The sequence below is a fragment of the Neofelis nebulosa genome, chromosome 13 (assembly GCF_028018385.1).
Source record: "Neofelis nebulosa isolate mNeoNeb1 chromosome 13, mNeoNeb1.pri, whole genome shotgun sequence".
Taxonomy (NCBI): domain Eukaryota; kingdom Metazoa; phylum Chordata; class Mammalia; order Carnivora; family Felidae; genus Neofelis; species Neofelis nebulosa.
Window position 1 is genome coordinate 59,400,773 of NC_080794.1, and position 17,264 is coordinate 59,418,036.

General features: G+C 42.8%; 1 protein-coding gene across 50 annotated transcripts in view; it reads right to left on the reverse strand.

The window, feature by feature from the left end:
* Positions 1 to 17,264, reverse strand: part of SORBS1 (sorbin and SH3 domain containing 1) — a 232,296-nt gene that overhangs the window by 50,712 nt on the left and 164,320 nt on the right. For 35 of the 50 annotated variants that reach the window (XM_058697256.1, XM_058697251.1, XM_058697242.1 and 32 more), the window contains 6 exons: positions 14,725 to 14,772; positions 14,471 to 14,600; positions 12,836 to 12,950; positions 7,311 to 7,394; positions 3,234 to 3,299; positions 2,550 to 2,651 (listed from right to left, as the gene is read on the reverse strand). In XM_058697256.1, the coding sequence (XP_058553239.1) occupies positions 2,550 to 2,651; positions 3,234 to 3,299; positions 7,311 to 7,394; positions 12,836 to 12,950; positions 14,471 to 14,600; positions 14,725 to 14,772 (545 nt within the window). The remainder of the gene's footprint in view (positions 1 to 2,549; positions 2,652 to 3,233; positions 3,300 to 7,310; positions 7,395 to 12,835; positions 12,951 to 14,470; positions 14,601 to 14,724; positions 14,773 to 17,264) is intronic. The other 15 variants (XM_058697248.1, XM_058697276.1, XM_058697279.1 and 12 more) reach the window with 3 other exon arrangements.

Below are 17,264 nucleotides of genomic sequence, written 5' to 3' on the forward strand. Positions count from 1 at the left end.
TCTTCAACTCTCTGAACTGTTCACCCTCTGACTCTCCCCCTTCTTCTCCTGTTCCATGCCATCCAACATCCCGGGGGGTAGCTGCTGTTCTCTCATCCTTTCCGTTCACATGAGTCTCCTTCCATCTTTCATCTGCTCCCAGGGCTTCACCCATCACTCTCTTCAAGTAGCTCCAATTGACTTTATAAGCCCCTGCCTCTTTCAGGACACCTCGTCTTAGATTTCCAGCTGCCTACTGGATATTCCCTACATGATACCCAACCAATGCTTCAAAAATAAATCACGTAAAACTAACCCCGTCTTACCACTGTGCTGATTTTCTCTCCATCAGTCTTATGTGATGTATGAAGGTCCTCACCCCTCTGACTTCCTAGCCAAAACCCTAGAGTTGCCTCTGTCCCCATCCATCCCCCAATTCTTTGTTCTACACACCAGTTAAAATGTCCTGTTGCAACTTCCTCTGTGAGCGCTGTCACATCCACCCCTCGCCTCCCTTCATGCTGGTGCTGGAGTGGGGGCCCTCACCCTTCCATGCTGGGACCACTGCAGTAGCCTCCATGCCTTCTGCACCTCCAACTGGGGGTTCTCCCTTCAACTTCACCTCTCTAGAGTGAGGACACAGACTTTCCAAAAAACAATTCCAGAATCACAACATTGGTCTGTAGACAAAATCATCCCCTTAGCCATATTTTCTGAGCCTCTGTAATCCAGGGTCAACCCTCTTTCCCATACCTACCTTCCACTACTACCGAGTTTTCCATTACAGGTGAATTTTCTACTTTATTTCCTGCATACATGCTAAATGTGTTCACTTCTGTGCTCTTGACCATGCCTCACATGGATGCCCCTTATTTCTACCATGTACCTAGGTTGCACCCATCCTTTAAGATCCCGGCTAACTCCTTGGAGAAGTCTTCCACAAGGTCAGTTTTTCCTGGCACTCAGAGCCCATACCATTCTTTTAGCTCTTCGCAGGCACTGCTGTGCATTATTGGAGAGCCTTATGCATGAGTGTGACTAAGCTGTCATGTTTCTGAAGGCAAAGTTCACACATCAGACCCTTCTCTGTGCCCACCTTGCCTGGGTAGTGGTCCATGTACTGGAAGCCGTCTCTAACTTCAAGGAGGCCTTAGCGAGTTCAGTAATTCTCCAGCTGCCTTCCCTCCTTGTATGTATAATAGAACTGCTCTTATTAGACTATTTTGAAAAGTGACCCCTGATTTGTTTTAGGACCTAGAATCTTCACGCTCCCGTCCCGCCCCAGAGCACTCTAGGACTTACCTGAGGTTCTCACTCTCAAACTAGCTCAGACCTTCCATCCCACAGAGGCTACAACCGGTTCCAGTCTCCACCCTGGCTGGAAACCCCCCACCCCCTTCTCCCTGCTCCATGATATATCTGCCTTGATTGTGTGCACTGTGGCTCACCTTTGTGCCTCACCCAAGTTCTGAAGAGGGGCCTGGGTGCACTCATCCTTTTGTGATTCTGGATTCCCGAACCCCAGCTCTCCTGATCTGCTTTCAGTTCTTCAGCTTCTGACCTTATTTCAGCCTGCCTTGGCTGCTGCCATAATCCCGTGGGCTCCCTACTCCTTCCCTGGCTTAGGGTCCAGCACTCACAAGACTTCATAACCCAAGTCTCTCAAGACCCTCCTTGTCTTAGTTCTGCTTAAACAGAACACGACCCACAGGATTTCCCACTTTTCCTGCCATGGTCTGTGGACCTTTCTAGCCTCTCCAGCAGTGACTGCATTCCTTCTTTATTTTCTGTAAAGATACCCTTTCCTTGTAAGAGTCTTTGTTATTTTGTCAGGGAGCCCTGGGGGTGGTTGTCCAAATAGTTGGTATGTTTCTTCCCTTGGCAACCCATTTACCTTGGTGTCTTCTCTCTCTCTCTCTCTCTCTCTCTCTCTCTCTCTCTCTCTCTCTCTGACATGTCCTTTAATAAACCACATTTTGACATAGCTCTCTTTAAAAATACCCATGCAGGTTGAGTTTCAGATGCTTGTTTGTGGCCAGGCTGTCTGGCCTCTGGAGTGCATTTTTTCATGGAGAACTTTCTAACCTTCCAAATGACAAATAGGAACGCTCTGATGGTGCCAGGCACGTAAGAGGCACTCAAATCACTGCCACTGTGTTTTTGAAAATGATCTCTGAGGTTGGCATCTCCCAAGGCTGCAAAAAAAACAAGGAAAGTGCCCCCCAAAAATGGCTCCCTGAAAATCTGGAGAAGGTATATGGAGGCAAGGGAAGGAAAGGGTCACCTTCTGAGAGCACAGAAAGAGAATGATAAGGGGGTGGGGTCATTTAAATCACCAGCCACCCTGTGTATATTTGAAAAGTCTCCTTTAAGGAAGATGCCAAGCTCAAAAGAAATCCAGGCAAAAATTAGGTTGGTGGGAGAGGAAAACAGGAGTCAGAAAGCCATGCAGCTTAAAAAGAAGCAGCATTACCACTCACTGCCTTGCCTGTATCGAAACCAGATTGCAGAGGAGAAAACAAAACCGAGCTGGAAGAGGAACCGACAGCGTGAGAAAAACTAGGAAATACCTGTGACAAGTTTGCCCCGGGTGCTTTATTAAGCGTCTCCGTGTTTTCTAAATCTGCCTCTAACTCTGCTGGGCAGAGGTTGAGATCTGTTTCTAGATTAGTCTGGTTTGAGAAAGAAAAGATGGGAAAGCATGTTTTAGTTTAGAGGAGAGGCAGAAAGAATGGAAGGTTAAGTTTGAAAAATGAGCTGGTTTAGCGCTATACTTTAATAAGGCAAAGATGGCATGACTGAACACAAGAGCTCACTAGAAATCAGGTGCAGACGTGAAAACAGAATGCAACATTAGGCAGAGAAAATACAAATCCTCAAGTCATCAGAGCTCCAAAAGGCTATTCTACTCGCTAGAGAGAACTACAAATACCACAAAAACCTACCTTTTGCGAAAGACCTATTTTTGCTCTTTTCAGAGTCTAGTGACTGTGACAAGCAGGATATGTCAGGAGAATAAGGCATTGCTTTATAAACCTCTAAACATTAGTAGACGTCTTACAGACTTTGTTAAATGGTTTTATCACCAAGCCAAAAAAAAAAAAAAGTTATCAAGTTAAAAAAAAGTGATTTGAGAAAATAATAATAATTAAAAAACAAACAAAACAACAACAACCAAAAACCCCACAACACACTCACACTAACCAGGCTAGAGAACACACACACAGCCCACGGAGGAGGCACAGCGGAATTACCTTTCTATCCTCTCTAGGAAGGATAGAGCAGTCTCCAGGAGTATAATCCCATATCTTTTTGGGAGGCTGACGGGAAGCAGAGGAGGAAATGAAGAAATGAGCATAAAGACATAAAGACAAACACGGAGACCGGCTCAAACGAAGAGGGGCACACTAGGAGAACTGTATCAACACAGAGAAGTGAACTCAAAACACAGGGAGCAGGCACTCTGCCTCCTGAGGGGGCCGCCCAGGGAAGGGTTCTGCAGGATTTAGGAGCTGGAAACATTAACTGGGAATTTTTTTCTAGGTCTACATCTCAAGAGTAAATCATTGTTGGATTCTAAACATTGAAAACATAAAAAAAGAAAACAGAAGAAAAAAAAAGCATTAACACCAATTTGAACAAAAATCAAAACTCTGAAATTCCTCACTATTCTTTTTTTTTCTTTTTTAGTTGAGACAGCTGACATACATCCTCACTATTGTTTTCAAATTAAGATGGACACTGAGATTCTATGTTTTTGAAGCAGTCTTCTCCACGGTAGAATTCATTATACCTTAATAAATGTTGTGAATTTGGACATTTGGCCAGGGGAGGGTAAATTGAACCAAATGTGCTTTCTGTGGTTTGTGGCAATGAAATCCATGTACAAAATGGGTGTTCTATAATGCACTGTGTAACTAGATAATTCCAGTGGACAACACTTAAAATCTCCTTTTAAAGCTTAACTAGACTTTGATAACATTGCTGGTAGTACAGCCATGCCTTTCATCTGCCTTACAGAACAGTCCATAACTTGAATTTGAACAGCAGACTATAGGGTTATTTTCATTTTCTCCTTTAACTCTTTAAGTTAGAATTAGAGCTGCATTCCTAAAACAGAACTCTGCCAAGAGAACTGTAAGTTTAATGAGGGAGGGGTTCAGAGGGTAGGACATCTGGAAGTTACAAGCCACTTGTAACTGTGGAACCTCTCCCCCACCAAGTAGACCTTGTTTTGCCTGTTTAGACCTGAGATGTCTTATACAATGACTCCTGAACAGAGGAGATCATTAATAGCTCCTGGAATTTTGAGCAAATATTATAACTATGTGGAAGCATGCAAATTGGTTTACTTTGTGACATTTTGCCTTGAGCTTACTTCTAGAAATCACGTTGATTCCTGCAGAAATTGTGGGGGGCAGGAGGGGAGAACTAACATCCAGACTGTTAGTAATGAACCTGCAAATGAAAAGCAATCTGAATCCAAGGTGCTTTCATCACTGACAGCTAATAGGTCAATAATGCAATCTCTGTGCATGTATATACTCTGCAATGTGTAAAGTAAGTGCTATTAAAAATTACCATTCATCTTTAAGCACTTAATACACTTGGACTGTTCACCTGGAGAAGTAAACTTTTTAAAGTCACTTATGATCTTACCTAGTCATTTCTTTCATAACTGCAAAATGTTAAGGCAGTGCTTACAAATTAAATTGGTTTTAAAAGTCTTACAAAAAGGGTGCCTGGCATCTTGAATTATTTGATATTCTACAACAACGTATCCGAGCTAAAAGGTACTACAAGCCAGCTGGCTGGCTGGCTTTAAGTGCAAGAGTTGAGGAAGAAAGGAGTTCAGGGTCTATGTCTAGTGTCCAAGTTCTGGCAGGCTTTTCACTCAGGGGAAGTGGGTCCGGAGTTGGTATGGAAAAAAAAAATAGAAATGATGATTCATATTATTTGGTAAGAGTTTTAATTTCATTCTGCTTCTGAATGACTGAAAAACCTGCTGAAACAATTTCCATGATTTACACCACTTTTATTTATAGCTCTTATTATAGCCTAGAGCAATTAAGGTAGGACTGAAGAAAAAATTTCTCCCAACAACACCTTCTTCCCAAACATGGAGCAAGAGCCAGTCATCAAGTTGGTTCCACTGGATGACAAGCCCACCCTTCAGATGCTTCTTTCTAGACCATAAGGAGCCACTCGTCTCAAAACTGTTCCTCAGGATATGGGCATTAAGTTATTTTGGCAAGTCTTCAACAGTATTATCTTTTATTACTTTAAAAAACCCACACAAAAAGTCCCATTTTAGAAGGGCTCTAAGGTCTGTGCAAGGAACATCATGGCTTCAGAGGAAATGACATTTTGGAAAAGGATCACTAAGTCTTTAAATAATTAAGAGGCAGCTAGAACAACGGTAGCAATACCAATTCTAGGAAGGTCTCACTACACAAATGGACCGTGTCCTCAACATTTATTTGGATTGGTTGTGTGGTTCTCAGACCACACTTTCCAGCAGAAACAGTGTTAGTCTACCAAGCTATTCACAGAGCCTATTTAATGTATGCTGGGACTCAAATACTGCCCTTTGCTAACCAAAACAGAATTATTTGCAATTACAGATTCAGTAAAACAAACCAATCACATGATAAAAATTGTTTCGCACCTTTCCCTAAAAGTTAACATTTCAGATAAAACTAATTTAGTTATTTGGCAAGTGAGAAATGGCTAGCAATTTGTGAATTCTGAGAGGAGCTTCCAAAATCTATGACATGGACTCTCCATTACACAGAATTTAAAGCTAATAGCTTTTGCTTACCCTGATGAAGGTATGGCATTGTTATTACATATACCAATCATGGTCTTTTTTTTTTTTTTTTTTTCCCCTTTGGCAGAGGGGGAAGGGACCACACGATTCAGAAGTAGCTTTTTGTGTGAGATGTTTGAACAACTTTTAAGAAAAAGAAAAGGGTTAAGACACTGTTAAATTTTTGAGGGTGGAGAAGGTTGCCTGAGGTGGACTTCAGTGAAGTCTGAATGGTGAACAGCAAAGGAAAAAGGGAGAGAAAGGAGAAATGAGGCGTGCACCACAGCTAGGGAGAGAAGAGGGTGCAGACTCCAGGTTAGACACATCCCTCTATACTGCACTAGGTGGCGCTGTTCACTCAGGACAGCTTAGCAGCTAAGAGGCATCCAGGACAGGGTGAGCAGGAAGGAAACTTGTTCCCACCAGCAGGATGTTTGTTAAGTCAGGCGCTCCTAACTCAGAAGATGCCTCAACTTCCTAACAAAGCTCAGCGTCGCTGAATCAAATTAGCAGTTCCACAGCAGCCGCTGCATCTGTCTTTGGCTTCATCTTAATGAAAAATGTACACCATGGAATGTAACATTTTATTGAACTATAAATTCCTGTCTGCAAATAAAACTATCATTCCAAGCCCCAGTGATTCCAGTGCTGGCTTCAATGTTTAAAGTTTCATACAAGCATCTGACAAAATGGTTTTTTTATATATATATACACTTAATTCCTCCACCCATAAATTCTTTTTGCAGCTGTAGTAAGACTTTAAAGTAACTGGAGGTTTAGGGTCAGTTTCTAGCCATCTCCAGTGGAAAAATGACTCAATTCTCCCTTCTGTTTGATACCCCTCTGGGTGCAGGGCTAAGAAAATCCTCCCGTCAGTGCCAAAAATCAGTTTGCACCAAGGCCAACTCAGAGACATCACAGGGAAGCTGCAAAACATTAGGAACTCTAGCACATTTAGTGTTGAGCCTAACTCCCATTTCAAATTTTGGGAAATATTACCCTAACTTGTAGATCATTCCCTGAGTCACCTATAACAGGGATGTATTTGTGGATCACATCTACACACAAAGGCCCTTTTGGGCACTTCCCTTGCACATGTACTTAAAAAATTTTTTTTTCTTTTTAAAGCAGTGACAATGCTGGTCTTCCCAGTGTGTAATGCATTTTCCTGCTTATCTTCAGTTTGCCATAAAGACTTTGGTTAAGTAATCAAACCAGTGGCTGAAATAATGCTGTCCACAAGGCGTGTGATATTTGTTGCTGGTGGTGGGAGGTCCTGAGCAATGATTTAGTCGTGTTTCTCTGTGATTTTCTGGCAAGAAATAATTCCAGAGCTCACTGTCCTTTCTCGGCAAAAGCTTACAGGTTGTAGTGAGAATAGACAGTCCCACTATTGACAAGTGAAATGGCTGTTCCCTGCTTCCTGCATTCCTTACAAATAGATCTGACTGTTTAGCGGCAACAATGCATCAACAGCATTATTTAAAAAGGTGTCTATAACCACTGAAGCTATTAAACTTACCGGTTTCCCAAACTCCAATTCCGAAAAGAATTTATACCAAGGTTCATTCTTTAAATCTATCTCTTCTGGGCTTATATCCCGACTCTATAGGGGTTGGTGATAGGGAAATGGAAGAGAGAGAAGGATAACATTATGCAAAGATTACATAGGAACAGGCCAGTAGAGATGCAGTGGTTTCCGGGTATCTATAGCAACTGTATTCAACAGCAGCAATCATCCATTTTTACAGACATCAGCAAAAACAAGGAGCTAAAACAGGTGGGAGAGGATGGGTTTATAAAAACAGAGAAATGGTGGTAGAGAGCAGTGAGTGAATCATTCTCAGCCCTAAGGCAGAAGGCAAATGGACTACGGGTGGAGAATTTTACACCATACTGCTGACCTCCACGACAGATCGGAATATGAGCATATTCCTCAATAACTTTATCGTGGGAGAAGAGAAAGCCCTCATTTCCTCTTTACAAAGAGCTGTTAGTTAGGAGCAAACAATCTGGTGAGCACACCAAACATTTAGCCATCTATGCCAGATGAGTACAGCAAATAATTTATATAGTTTTAGTATTTATTTGCAAAGCTGCCTTAAGGTTTTCAAAAGAAATGCAAATACCAACACTTCATAAAAGCCAATTTGTTAATACTGCATCTTTAATGGCACATGAGTAGGTGAGAAATCATGTCCCATAAACAGTAAAGTGAAAGATGATATAGGTAAAAACAGAACGCAAGTGTAAAAACATTTTAAATGAGCATCCATGGGGGATGAATACAGACAGAATATACTTCGTGTTTTCACAGATAAATGTTAAAGAACTGGGAAAAATAAAGTGAGGGAAAAGCTGAACGAGACAGACAACAGAGCAGGGGGGGAAAAAAACTTCTGGGTTATGTTACAAAAATTAGTTAGATATCTCAACCTTATATAACTCTAAGAGGCAGTTCACACAGACTGATGATTTGATTCCATGGGATTCCATATGGAGTCAGATATTTAGAAAGTTTTCCTTGCTCTGTGGCATCACTTGTGTTTCTGGAAATAATTAGTCGGCAAATGAATGCCTGACAAGCAAATCAGGTTTCCCCTTAATAAACTGGAGATGTACGTTCACATCAGACAAAAGCATCAGAGGCTCATGGCTTCATTAAATTCATATATGTGTATATATGTTTCAGAAAACCTCGGCAGTCACTAAATGACAGAGATATGATGATTTTCTGACAACAATATGAAATATAAAATATACATTTTGCACCAAGATTGAAAACAATAGAAAATAAACTTCACTCCCTCGGGGCAATGACGCGTGAAGGAAATTGGACGACACTGCTTCACAGAGTAGCCCCTTCAGACACGTTTTTCTTAACATTCTGTTAACAGGCCTTTTGCAGTTTGTAGAAATGGCTGCAAACTTTGTGATCTTGACCAGACCCTTCTTCTAAAATCCTTAGAAGAATTTTTACCATGATCTCTACTTTTGTTTTAAATGGAGGAAGATAAGGCAGAGAACTCTTCTTTAACTGAAATTCGTTGAATGTAAGTTAGTTGGGGTCAGAGGGAAAGGTCTACTGAAATGGCGTCTGTCCTCTTGCACCCAGATTAAAACCTCCTCCAACTGGCTTTAGGGACTTAGGGCTTAAATCCTGAAGGAGAAGGTGTATTCCTTCTCACTGGATTGTGAAATGATGTAAGATAGTGGATTCCAAATGGATTCTTTATGTATTCAGTGAAATGAGGCACAAGATCTATAAGAACACAACTATTCAGGAGGGACCGTTCGGACCCTGGGGCATCCTAGACCCTTCCAGGATGGGGTTTCATGAAACCTATGTCATGTTTATTATTTTTAAACACTATTTATAAACTGCTCCCTGGGAATAGGTTAGGTTTTTGTTGTTGTTGTTTTAAATAAAATGTACCAGCTCTTTCAGGAAATGGCCTGAATGTTCTGGTACTAGGTCCTGAAAGAATTAACCCATTTTATTGCCGAAGGTTGCTTGCAGAGTGTTGTTAACTGCGGAGGTTAACACGGTGCTGAGAACTGAATCAGGAGGCATGTCAACTGCTTAGGCCTAGAGCAGGTGCCCAGAGAGAGAGTTAAAGAGGGAATACCACATGGCATTGACATCTGTGTTTGATTTTGTCATTTGTAACTCAGCTGTGGATCCAATTATGGAATGGACAAATAGAAAACGTCCTTTTGGATGCAGAATGTGAGCTCTGTACCGGCAGGCAGGGTGGGTTCCACAACACCAGGCTTGGTTCTCTGCTACCGTGGGCTATTTTCCCAGCTCGGCAAAATCCTTGGAAAAGGCAGATGACCTGCCAGAAAAATGCCTGATTCTCCTCAAGGATGGTATTGCTTCTTGGAAAGGAGCCAGAGCCTAGCTTCAATTTTTAATTAAACAATCTTAATGTGGTACGTTCATTTCCATAGCACTTTATAATGTTCATAGTTCTTTTATACATGACCACACGTCATCCTCTCATTCGACACTTCAGTGAGTATGGAATACCACTCAATACTCATTTCAATACTCAGTGCTTCGGTAATGTTGGCAGGCCAAATAATACTTCCCATTTTACAGATGAAAGCCCTGAGGTTCCAGAAAGTTAAATGACTTGCCCCAAGATACCTTAGGGCAGACTCAGAATTTGAACTCAGATCTTCCAACTCCTAGGTCCAGCACTCTTTATAGTATAGGACATCCCCTTCTCATGTTCCTGAGAAGGAGGTAGACCCTCTACGTTTGCAGGGGATACCAAGCTAAAACAGGGGTAAATGACAAACTTGAAAAGCCAGGAAGAAACTCAAAGTGACTGTACACCGGAAGAAACCAAGTTGGGTTAACCTCCTTGTTTTACACATCCAAATCTATATCGTGTCTATAATTACTATTTTAATTCCTGTCCTTCCCAATATATGCCTGTGGGGGCAGGGACCCCAACCTCTAAGCCAGGGCTTGGCACATAAAAGTTATTCTCTATATATCTGTTGAATTGAGCTGAAGCTCTTAAGGGACTTTAGAGGAAAGTTAAAGGAACAAAGCCAGAAAAAGGCCATTTGTGACAAAGCAAGGCCTGACCAACAGACCTCCAATCCCAAGGCCACAAGACAAGACAGTGGTCTCAGACTATGATGAGAGGGGCTGAGGAGTTATGAAGAATGTCACAGCAGCTGGCTAAACGACTGAAGAGGCCAGAAGGCTGTAAATGTACTGTGTGGGATTCGGAAGGCAGCACAGTGTTTCACTGGCCGGGGATGGTCCAGCTTCGCACCTGGGACAAGACAAGCTGTTAGGCGGCCTCTACAATCTACTGCCGCCCTCCCTGTGGTAGATGTGCCTGTGAGGTCGCTACTGAAATTGGCAAGCGTCAGCAGACAGGAGTACCTCAAATTGGGAAAAAAAACCACACATTTTTCTCCTCAATAGGAGTTGTACATTTCTGTGAGCAAATTTAGATTCTACATCTGTCACGAGTTAGCATACTGATCCACAGTTAACGACAAAAGTGTGTGTGTGTGTGTGTATGTGTGTGTGTGTGTGTGTGTGTGTGTGTTGATAGGGGTGGGGGTGGGAGGTGTCCTCAAATTCTGGCAAACCAGATACCAGATGCCAAAAGGAAAGACACACGGACACTTACGTGCCAACTTTTCTCTTCACGTGGCAAAAATAGCAGGGAGAAAATTTTCAAAAATAAAGGACTAATTCAACTACTGTGAGGAGTAGACTGTGAAATGAAGGAGATCTGAAATTTTTCTCTCAACTGAAAGACTTCTCTGAGGAAGAACAGAGCTAAAGAGTGAACAGCACTGAATGAAACGGCTGTCCATGGTGCTCCTCCCAGGCCCGCCTGGGGCCTTCACGTCCGGTCGCCGGGCCGGCCCCGGTCATTTACCACACAGGGGAGCTTCCTGTGTAGGACCGCTGGGCGGGGCTTCACCAACCGTGTGCGCGGCCACCACAACTCTCCAGAGGCCCCTGAGGGGCACTACTGTCACTTTCCAGGGTTTGTAACCATTATGGGATCAATGAGAAGCACAAAAACAAAATGTTGTTTTTTTCTTATTTCTGGATGGTGGTCAAATGACTAGGAGCCAAGGAAAGGAGGGGGAAACGAAAAAGAAATTCAGAAAAGGGGCAAGCTTTCCCTGAAAGCGATGATCACCTATGAACCATAATATTGCCCAAACGAAAGCACCCTATAGAATCTAGGGCTATGGAACCTCTGAAGTCATTTAAATGTACTGATATGTGACGGTGCGTCCCAGGCTGGTGATTCAAGTGTCATGAATGTGCCAAAGCACATGACTGTCTTTCTAGGAACAGCGGCGTGGAAGGTGAACTTCTGCCATGTATTTTCTTCTACTTCTAACAGGGAGAGGACCCCCAGGGCACTGTGGGGCCAGAGGCAAAATTCTCTGCTCATCTCTGAACTTTTTGCTTAAAATAACTTTGGTGCACAGTGATGCTAAAGAATGACAGCTCTAAAGCATTTCTGTGCACTGTTGACCTTTCTTCCCAATTAAAATTACTTATCCCTTTGTGCTTTTAAAGATGTCACATTTTTATTTTAGTAAAAGTCAAATCAATTATTACTTAAAGCATGTAGAATGGAAGAGGTGGAGGGAAAAGAATCTGAACCTGCATTTCAGAGGCCTACTTAATCTGTTCGCAGTGTGGTAACTGCATTTTAATAAAAACCAAACCCCAGCATGATCATTCCATCCTGCTGGCACGGCTGGAGGGCTGCAATCTTTATAGAGCTTTGGAGAATCCCTTTAACCATGATCAGAATTCTGAACCAGCTTTTCTAACGAAGGGTGAACAAAAGGGAAGCGTGAGTGGCAGATACAAAACTAATCAGTTTGTAAAAATTCCTTCCCACTTCGCAGAAGAAGCCTCGTTTCCAGGGTGGTCTTCTATGCCTATACAGGCCATTTTCCCCACTTACAATCGCTTGGCGATGTGAACTTGTGTAGAGAATCAGAAACCAGACTGAATATGAGATTCGTCCTCAATACTGCACTCGGCAGAAGGGGAAGACATATTCTAATAGCCTGGGTCTTTTTTTCCCAAGTCACAACATCAGATTCATTATTTACCTCTTAGTGACATGCCGGTAGCTTCTACAAAATTTATGTGTGTTCAAATAAGAGCCGCTTAAAAAAAAAAACCAAAAACCTGACTCTGGTCCAGTTAGCAATAAGCCTGATAAATTAATGGTTAGAGGTTTTTAAAAAGACAGCAGCAAAATCAATCTTTACATTAGTAGGGGATTTTAAATTAGTTCAAATCATGCACAAAAAGAACAACAAAGAACAATAAGGTTTCTTTCAAAGCAGACTCCCAGGACTTAATTTATAAACACCTGCAAAACTGAAAAGGGTAAAAATGTTTCATGTTTTCATGGTCTTCGAAACATAGCGAGTCTACCTCAGGGAAGAAAGAACGTAACCCAGATGCACAATGCATCGGGATTAAAGAACGTGGCACGGGAGACAAAAGAACTTTAATATACACATTACCATCTTTTCGTTGGTCAGAACGGAAGACTTGCCCGGCTGATAATCGTAAATGCTTTTGGGCTCTGCACGGTATTTCCTTGTATCCACTTTCTTATCTGGGGGCTCCCAGTCGTTTCTGTGGAAAAAAAATCCTATTAGAGCTATTTTCATGAAAATTGGCATCCGACACGGTCTGGCTTTGGCTGACTGTAGTCTAATCAAGGAATTTTTATATCCGAAGCATAAAATCGGACCGGACGCGAAGCATTTAGTTGTGCTGGGTTCCTTCTCAAAATAACCAGTTACGTCTCTGCGTTCGCTTCACAAAAGGCTTGAGGTGTCCTGTGCTCAAAACCAGGCACCAGGAAGCAGAGAGAAGAGAACGAGAAGAAGGGTGGGAAGCAGCCTCAGCCACACTTGCTCTCGTCTCACGAGCTTATCATTCCCCAAGCATGCCTGTACCTCCCACTCCTGCTAGTGCAGTGCAAGAGAACGCGGGTCCTGGAGCCAGGCGGCTCTGGTTCCAGTCCCTGCTACAGCGCTGCTGGCATGGTGATCTGAGCCAAGTACCTTACCTACGGCTACTTTAGTTTCCTCATCTGAAAAAGGGGGATGTTGTAGGGGTTAAATGAGACAGCGCATGTAAGTCACTTTGCAGAGCACCGGGCCCATGGTGACCACTCAACAAATGTTATTGGCTATTAACAACCATGTTCTTGCCTGTTTCACACCCTGCCCCAGTAGTCACCAATACTGCAGCCTTTGGCACAGCTACTTAATTAACCTGAGCCAAGGATGGGTTCCAGGTGAAATTTGAATCCTTAAAAATTGCAAATTTTTAGTGCGTGTACATTATTGCATTTTGCACTGTGATTATATTTATTTTTTTCCTGCAAAGCTATAAACTTCTCGAAGGCAGGGACAATGATTTATATATGCTTCTATTCCCCCACAGTATCCGGCTCAACGCGTACACAGAAGGTACCCAGTAGATGCTTGAGGTATATCCTGAACCTCAAGATGAATGCACTTGCGTGTTTACCCACAGGACGTAAGGGCATCCTCAGCTTTCCTTTCAAATTAATTATCAAAGCATAAAAAGGTTACTCCATCAGGCATAAGAACTCAACAAAGAAAAGCGGGTCATTTACTATAGCCATTGGGAGATGATGAACGCCATCAGCGTAACCAGTCCGAGCCTTAACTTTCAGTGATACGCGTTACATAAACAAATAGATACTAATATGTGTGGCTTCATTTTAAAATTATGGGCCCCTTCAGTATGCACAAAGAGTATAAAAACACATGACAAATCTTAAAGCTAAGATTTCTCTTGTGAGAAGGGTAAAAAGACGTGATAATTACAGGCAACATTAATTGAGCCATTACCATTAGGCACTACTACAAATATTATATGCATTGTTTTATCTTCACAACATCCCTATAAGTGTAAAACGTATGCCCATTTAACGGATGAGGACATTGAGACTCAGAATAAGTCACTGCTCATGAGTGACGGCACAGGGATTCAAAGTCGGGTCTGCTTGACTCTTGCCTCCAAGGCTGCCTGCCCCAGCGGAGAGAGACAATACTTCACTGCTAGCTTGGGTGTGAGTGCCCTAAATCTCAGCTGATGATGGGTGGGGGAGCTCTTACCTTTCTGGGCTTGATTTGAGTGAGGAAGAGCGGGTTGGGAGGGGGAGTGTGGCCGACCGCTTAACCACCTTCTCACCGTCAATGTAGCTCATCTCACTTTTTGAGCGAGGCACAGAAAGGGGAGATTTTGCTAGAGAAGAAAAGTGGGTACAAAAGACTTTCAAACCTGGGGGAAACCAAAAACGGGAAGATATCCTCCCCCATCCACCACCCTCTCTTCCTCCCCCGCGACCAGAAAATTCTGCGTCACTTACTGTCTTCAGAAAAGGAGTACCGAGGCGAGTACAGATCTGAATCATCATCTAGTGAACAAAACAAAACACAATCAGGAGGAATCTGGCTAAGGTAAGAGAACCAGGTGACATGTCCCTCACTCACACCATCCTGCACCAGCATCCAGCCACACCGGGGGCCCGACAGACAGAGGAGGGGCCCAGGGCCGGAAGCCACACCATCACAAACCCCATTTGAGAGCCCACCCAACCAAAGAGGGTCTGCAGACCTGGAGGCTGGAAGGTACATTCATGACCCCTGCGGGCTGATTGCCACCTGCCACCAAGGAAGCATGGGGACAAATAGCCAAAGGTCCTCCTCAAGACAATTTCCACAAGCAAAGCTAGAATGCAGGGTGCCCAGCCTGGGCTGGACGCAAGGGTGGAGATAGGTCCCAGAATGCTCACGCTGAAAGTCTCTGCTCTAGCCTGCTGAGTTCCACAGAGTCCCCCAGGACCACCACTAGATGGAATGAAGAGGCCCAGTGATGTGGGTTCAACTGCCCACCTCAGCTGTGACCCAATTTATACTCTGAGGTCCCATTTAAGTATCACTTAAAGAGGTGCTGCAGCTGAGAACACAGTTCGACAAGCCCCTCATAATCATTTGTTTTGATTCCACCTCCATCTAGTTGCTTGAGTAGCTCGCTTGTCTTGGAACATGGCACACCCTGGCAGGTTTGCTTTGCAAAGGTACTGCTCAGGCTAAGTGTCTAAACCATGACTCTGGACCAAATCAAACTCACATGGTTTTGTGAGACTGCTCTCCAGGGGAGAGACACATGTCCCTAAGTAAGGGGAACACTGGGACACGGACACTTGTAGAACTGAGACCAGATCTGAGCCACTCACGTTAGTGGTCACCCTGAACTAAAAATGAGACCACACGTACATTTATGGAAACAGATTTTTAAACTGGAACTGTCCTGAAACGGTAGGACATTTAGTCACCACATCCACGATAATCCCTCCAGAGCACTTCTCCAACAAGAGTTAGGCTGAATCAATTGGCTGTTCCCATTTTCTAATATCTTGCTAACCTGAATTAAGAATTCATGAATATGAAATGAAGACCCAAATCCTTCCCTTAAAATCCAGAAGAGCTTTAACAAAGAACACACAGTAACCCACAAAGACAAGCCAAAGAATCCAATGTAATGTGTTGACAAAGTGCTAACCAAGTTCTGTCTCTCTGCAAATCACTTTGAGTTTCAGAGCAGTGAAGTCCAGGATGTTTCGTGAGATAAATACTATTTTGAGTATTATTCAAAGACAGTTTCTCTATCACCGCTTCTTATCCCGTTTCCTCTCCTGATTTTCATCTGCCCCAGGTCTCTCCCAGCCCAAATAAAGGAAAGGTATCAGGTACCAAGTTATCTTTCCCTCCCTTCCTCCTTCTGCTTCGAGGGTAAGAATTAGTCAACATCAAAGTGGAACAAGACTTGGAGGGTTCAAGCTTATTTATGTTAGCTTTTGAAAACAGGGCAGAAGGAAGAGATAAAACGATATCCAGACATATTTGTGGAGTACTGTTCCGAAGTATTTTGTCTTGCCTGTTTTTGTTTTTTCACAGAATGTCTGATTATCGTACTGAAATGACATGATGTCAGAGAAAACTAAACATCAGCTCTGACTACAAAGATGTGATCGGAAAAACGGCGTCTGCCTAATGAGAAATTAGCTTACTTAGGAACACCAGCAGTACATACTGCTTAAAATCCAGCCTAGCATTTTAGCTCAAAATCCTGTCTCTCTCTGAATCATGAAGCAACAGCTTATCCATAGATGGTAAGGTCAGTGTTAATGTATAACTATTACCTGGTTCTTGGGGCAAGAAGCAACATTTTCATGGGGGCAAAATGGCATTTAAACATTCAAAATATTAAATATTTAACTTGTTTTAAAGCCCAAGCTCTTTAAAAATTTTCTTCTTCTTAGAGCTTCCTTATGTAGAATTCTGAAATATTTGCTAGAAGGAAATGACAAATAGTTCTTGTAAGATGGAAAAAAAAAATAGCACAGCTTGGAGAGTATGTGTACTGAACAGAAGGAGAAAAATGGGGGTGAAGGCAAAAGAGAAGTCTGGGTGACTGAACACTCTTAAAGCTACTTCTTAGGGGCGCCTGGGTGGCTCAGTGGGTTAAGCAGCCGACTCTTGATTTCTGCTCAGGTCGTGACCTCACAGTTCATGAGATTGAGCCCCAAGTTGGGCTCTGCACTGAACCTGCTTGGGATTCTCTCTCTGACCCTACCCTGCTCTCTCTCAAATAAATAAACTTACCAAAAAAACAAACAAACAAACAAACAAACAAAAAACCCAAAACAAAAACAAACAAACAAAAAGCTACCTCTTATTTATCACCCATCCAAGGCCAACATAGGGCAGGAATGCCTCTGGGCTTTTCATTTCTTTCTCAGTGTCCATCGGATCCGACTCTGACATGTGGATTTCAGTTTGACTTTTAAGAGGGCAAACTGAAGTTCCATGGATTCCGTTGAACACTAGCAATTAGGGCAAGTTG